Raw genomic sequence first — 6,050 nt, 5'->3', positions numbered from 1 at the left:
TAGGCACAAGCTTTTTCGGAGATGCATCTTCGAATTTCATCCTTATTGGTTTTTTCTGATATGCATATCCCGAAATTGTCCTGGATGCAAATTTATGTCTTTTTCTCATATTGTTTAAGGAGAAACGGCTACAAACAACGACGACGGATTGAGACTCGGTCGTGAAACCCAGCACACGTTAGTTCGACGTGAGAGAATTAGGCTTCAGAGTGAGCAGGCCAAAGTTAGGCGAGGAACAGTCTATAGGCCTCATGAAGGGGAAGCATCGACTTCTAGGAGTCTTCTATCACATAGGTCCTCATCTCAGGGGCACGTCTCCTCTGATCATGTAGATCAGGATGAAGCTCCTACTGCTGCACATGATGGTGTTCCTCCACTTGCAAACCCTTTTCCGGAAGGGTCTTCTGACACCTCCTTTCTGGTATATTATAGAGATCATGTTGTCAGACATGTATGGGCTGAAGAGGTATTTTTGTTAATGATTGTTATATATGTTTTAAACATTTGCCATGCGACTGATACTTTGTTTTTTAATAGGAGCGCGGTTGTTTGAAGTTTGTTAACCACAACTGAAAGATTATGAAGTTTTACTAGTCTAAGGATCATTGGTTCCAGAGTGTCCTCTAGTACTCCGGTCTTGCAGACATGTGTTACTTCGGGTACAAAACTATTAGCCATGACATGCATGAAGATTTTGTTGAGAGATAGCATAAGGAAACGTCATTTTTCTACTTCCCCATTGGCGAGATGGGGATCACCTTAGATGATCTTGCTTGCCTTCTATACCTTTCCATTATGGGGAGGTTACTTGATCATTCAAGGATCAAACGTGATGCCGCCCAGGAGATGATGGTCATTTATTTGGGAGTTGACCCAATGGGTGCCATGATGTAGAGTGAGAGCACCAGAGGTGCACATGCAAATTTTTCTTACTTGGAGACGATATATCAAAACAACTCGGAGTTGGTCAAGAATGCCGACGGCGATGATCTACAAGTTATCTGTCACACAGAGTGTGCTTTGAGGTGGTTCCTCTTATTCTTGGTTGGAACGTCCATTTTTGTGGACAAAAGTGCAACCTACGTCGTTGTGGCATACCTTAAGTATTTCTTAGACTTGTCAGCCATTCACGAGTGAAACTAGGAGGCCTCTGGTTTGGTATATATGTATTACAAGTTAGGTGAAGGTTCTCTTTGAACGATAAAACAAATCGCAGGCTCATGCACCATGCTAAGGGTAATTTCCATAACCACTATTAATATTAAAACCACTTTTTTACACTTGTTATTAGTACTTTTTTCTTATTCGTTTTCAGGGATGGATCCTATCCCACTTTCACCGCATACACGGGTTTAATCATGTGCTAAAGCATAATGAGGATTATCCACATGCTTGTCTATATTTCCCGCGGAGAGGGAATGATGTTGTGCGACCGTTTCGTGTGTATATTGACCGGACTCAGCACAATGACATTGACTGGACACCATACAACACTCATCGAGACACTATTCCCTTCCATCCCATTTCATTTTATCCCAGATGGTTGGCATGTGGGACGAATTTGATGTGCGGGTATATGCTGGAGCGATGCATGCGTCCGTTTGAATATGTGCAGATAATTCAGAGATCTCTCTTCGTGACTACTCCTAACAGCATAGTCTACAGACATCTTGATGACATACTGGCAGGCTATGAGAGTCATCTTCGAATTTACCTCATAAATATTGACAGATGCATCTCCAGACTAAATTTTAACAAAAATAAAATTTGATGCATTTGGATATACATCTCCGAAAAAACTTGAGGGCATTTTTGAATTTTCAGAGGTGTCACCCACACCATAAGAGTGGGAAAAGAAATTACCTCAAAATAGTGGTTCATTATAGTTATTGGGTACAACAAGATTGAGTTTAGTGAATGGTTAATGATTTATTCTATATCAGTTAATGATGTTTAATATCGTAATTAATATAAACAGTAGATGGTTAATCAATTATCTAATATGTGTACTCAATAACCAAACTCAATACACCATTGCATACACTGCATTATCTGTGAAGTACAAGAAGATATGTATACCAAGATTTTTGGATTCTATGCTTTCCATTCTAGTAATCAATACCTTGCTATAAATTTCTATGGTGTGATGACTTTGATAATTGGTACCTGTTAGAATAAAAAATCAAATCCATAATCATTATTATTAGGATAACATGTGTAATCTGATTTAGGCACACACAAAAAAACACAAATTCAACAAGAACTTGAAACTAACACCTTGTCAGAGAACATTGATTTGAAAGAAATCTACATTTTGACATAAATTTCTTATTCACCACAACAGGTCTATGCATATGTTCCATAAAAAAAAAAATATAAAGCATGTAAATAAGAAAAACAAAAGGAAGAAACATATAAAGACACTATACTCTTCTTTTTCATTTTAGTTATATAATAACTCTATGCACTAGAAAAATAAATATCATAATATAAAAAGTATCAATCAAAACATCCATCTTGGTGAAGGAGAATGAAAAGCAGTTTGCCTGGATCTTGTTGGTTGCTCTGAGCCGTTACGTTTCATGATCGACGACACGGTTGGGCTGAAATACTCATTGCTTCTCTGAGACGTTGCTCCTTGCGAATGCATCTTCTTTACGTTCATGAAGCTTCTTTGATTTTCAACTAGCATCCCGCGAGCAACTTGACTCCTCTTTGCAGCACCCCATCTATTGTGACTAACACAACTCTGACTCCTTCCCACTTGTTGAAAGTTTAGCTCTCTGGGACTCGTATAGTTGCGGCTCTCCGCGGTTTCTGCAGAGTACATAGTCTCTCCTTCGCTGGTATATCCGTCGTGCATTTGGGAAGCGTCAACGGGTGATGAACTAGATTGAACCTCACTTAGAGCTCCGTTAACAGAACCTGTTGAGGAAACTTCTGCAATGGGAGTTGTTACTGGCATTCGCATTCTGTCTTGGTTTTGTTCTCCTTTTGGCTGGTTTTCATGCAGAGGCTCAGCAGGCTTCGGATGCAGTTCCTTCAGCGGTTGCGATGAAATTGCAGGTTTGGCAATTCTTGGGGGGAAATTGATGTCTAAAAGTTGTATTTGTGCATTTTCTTTCTTTCTGAGTGGCACGGAAGTTACTCTAGGTGATTCGTATATTTCTGGAGTTGGAATCCCCTGTATATGTGCAGCACTAGCGTTAGTAATCAAGTTTTCTTCTTCGGCAGTGTTGCCGACAGCAGCCGAGCTTTGTCCTTGATCTCTTGTTTTTACGACATTGTTGTTTGACGAAGATGAGGTGCCCTCATTATCACCATCCGTCGATTTGAAAACTTGCCGCAAAGTGAAGGAAGCGCATGAATGTTCACTCCTAGGACCGTTAGACATCAACCGCATGAGCGGTAATTTCGGCTTGTTAAGCTCATCAAGGTTACCTTCCCAATGCTGATTTAACCAATCACATATGACGGGAATCGGTATGCCAAATTGCATTGGGAGATCCTTCTTCCACGACGAGGAAGACGATGTAGAAGTTGAAGGCGATTTTGTATTCGGCGACGTGGATAACTTCATAGGATCACATATCATAAAAGCTAGATTGCCATTGACATCAAATCCTGCAGAACCCGGACTCCATATAATTCCATCGGTACAGAGTTTTATGAGATTGTCGGTCGCTATGACGACCTTTCCTTCCCCAACAGCGAGCTCTTGTTTCTTTGTATAGCCTAAAAGGTAGACTACACTTCCTAGATCAAGATTGGTTTTACAATAGGTCTTCAAGTAGTGAGAGTTTTGACCCTGTGCGTTTGATTCTCCGTCGGCATCATCTAAACCCACTATTGTAAGATCTAACACAGAACTTGTAATGAAAAACCTGAAACCAAGTCAAAAAAATATCACACATTTTTGACATTATAAATATCCATTTAGACCACAATTATAGCGTCATTATAGTACTATAGCATAGCAGAATTTGAACAAACCACTATTTTCTGCAATCTGCGATTGACATCAATGTTCATAGCAAGTGACAACAACTGATTGCAATAACTGTTACATTATAAAACAAGGAAATAACTACAGTTATCGTAACTACTATTTCGGTCCGCTAACACATGCTAGTTCGACTTTAAGCGGATTAAAGTCTCGAAATAAACATCTAAGGCTCCATACTTCTATAGTTGGTTGTTCTATTATAAGGTAACCTAATTTTCAATAGGATGTGGGTGTTAAATGCCAATATGTAACAAACAATTAATATAGTATAACAAATAACATGGATGACATGACACTTGTTTACATCATATATAGAAATTACCTTCTTTGTTGCAATAAACTAAATCTGCAACAACATTTCCTAGATAAAGTGAACAATATTTGGCACAAGCACGCCACATTACTCAAATACTATAAAAAGAAATAAGCAACAATTTCAAACTTACCTGAACTGCAGGCATAAAAAAAGTCAGATACACGAAGAAGCATGTGTTGGAGATATTGTACATTCAAAGACAGTTCAAAAACAAACCTAAGATGGGTAAGTTTTCCAACTATCGTAATAAAAATCGAACCAGTCGGTTCAACCTGTATAACGGTGAACCAACAATGTCTATAGTTTGGTTATTTGAGCTATTCGACTGCGGGTTTTTTCTTCAATCTGCCCCTATGAAGCACCAACACTGGAACTACGACACCAACAGTAAATCGTCGACAACGGTTATAGTTTGAATAAATTAAATGTTATCACAAGTTTCAGTGTCGGTTTTGGACAACGACACCGACACATACACACATTTTTCAGAGGTGTCGATGTTACATAGATATGCGCTGTTTAAATCAATTGAACCATGATCTAAAAGTCTCGCCGGTTCGGTTTTTAAGACATTGGTTCAACTTCCAAATATTTAGAAATGAATTTCACACCAACTTTACCAAAATAACTGCATAGCTAACCAGATTCTAGAAACAAAATTAAACCCAAACGTCAACAAACTTCCACTCTTCTACCTCAATTGGGGTCTAATCTTCCACTAAACTACCCTTCTAAGTTCTATTCCCACCCCCTAAAAAAACCATAAAATCAACAAAAACAAAAGCACCCCATTTCATTTTCTAAGATAATACCAACAGTTTCATCAACTAAAACAAAATAACATAAGCAAAAACAAAAGAGGTGTTACCTCTGAGGAACAAGAGTAGCCGCAACACCATTATGCAAGCGGATCTCAGAGCTAGCAGCGGCAACAGCAGAAGGAAGATTAGCATGAGTTGTCAAAAGAAGGTTCCTATGAATAAGAAACCCAGTTCCAGAAACACCATTAACAACATTGGTGTTACTAATTGTAGCTAAAGCTTGGTTTTTTCCTGAAAAAATAGCACCTTTCATCCTCTCAGACTTACTCACCCCTTTACAAAAACACCATGATTCTCTAATACTAGCACCACCCATGGTCCTTTTTGTAGGCTAGAAAGAGTAATGGGTTGCTAAAAAGCTTGGATCTATCAATGTAGCATCTAGTTTCAATGGGGTTCTCTAATGATAATGAAGAAGAGAAGATAGAGATAACGTGGAAGTGTAAAATAGAAAGAAAGAGAAGAAAAAATGGTACTATAAGAATGTGAAACTGGAGGTAACAAAAATGGAAGAAGTTGAAGAGTTTTTGTTTGTTCCAAGTTATCTTTAAGACATAGGATGTTTTGAAGACATTGAAAATGATGGTGATGGTGATGATGATGAGATGAAGTGAAATGAAAATGGCTTCATTGAAAATAAAAATAAAAAAAGTGACTTTTCTATTTACCATATTTTCTTTTCTCTTACCTATTTATTAAAATAAATGTTTAATACAATTTTTTTTCATTCACCACGTTAAATATATTTTTACTCCCTATATAAAAGTAGGAGCTTGAAAATTTTACTCTATAGATTATTTGTTCTTTCTATAAAATTTAAGTGCTTTTGTGAAGAATATTATTACAACTCTAACTTTAAATATATGATTCTTTTATATAAGATAAATAAATTATTAAGAGCATTAAT

At 37.6% G+C, this 6,050-nt stretch overlaps 1 protein-coding gene across 2 annotated transcripts; it reads right to left on the bottom strand.

Moving 5' to 3' along the window:
- Window positions 1-1,965: 1,965 nt before the first annotated feature.
- Window positions 1,966-5,783, bottom strand: LOC127127782 (uncharacterized). Of its 2 annotated transcripts, XM_051057061.1 has the most exons (3): window positions 5,191-5,783; window positions 2,547-3,884; window positions 1,966-2,166 (listed from the first exon to the last, which is right to left on the bottom strand). In XM_051057061.1, exons 1-3 carry the CDS (start codon window positions 5,457-5,459, stop codon window positions 2,127-2,129), a joined length of 1,647 nt encoding a protein of 548 aa, XP_050913018.1. In that variant the 5' UTR covers window positions 5,460-5,783; the 3' UTR covers window positions 1,966-2,126. The 2 variants fall into 2 exon arrangements, with proteins under 2 accessions (XP_050913018.1, XP_050913017.1); XM_051057060.1 differs by lacking the exon at window positions 1,966-2,166 and having other exon boundaries at window positions 2,253-3,884; window positions 5,191-5,782.
- Window positions 5,784-6,050: the final 267 nt, after the last annotated feature.

The sequence above is a fragment of the Lathyrus oleraceus genome, chromosome 3 (assembly GCF_024323335.1).
Source record: "Lathyrus oleraceus cultivar Zhongwan6 chromosome 3, CAAS_Psat_ZW6_1.0, whole genome shotgun sequence".
Classification (NCBI taxonomy): Eukaryota; Viridiplantae; Streptophyta; class Magnoliopsida; order Fabales; family Fabaceae; genus Lathyrus; species Lathyrus oleraceus.
The sequence above is the reverse complement of the archived record's forward strand: the minus strand, read 5'-3'. Positions and strand labels throughout refer to the sequence as shown.

Excerpts from the sequence above, each read along its gene's own strand:
- LOC127127782 (XM_051057060.1), bottom strand. The coding sequence starts at position 5,459 with ATGGGTGGTGCTAGTATTAGAGAATCATGGTGTTTTTGTAAAGGGGTG. Across the intron at positions 3,885-5,190 it reads GCTACTCTTGTTCCTCAGAG|GTTTTTCATTACAAGTTCTG; the intron begins GTAACACCTCTT and ends ACTTGGTTTCAG.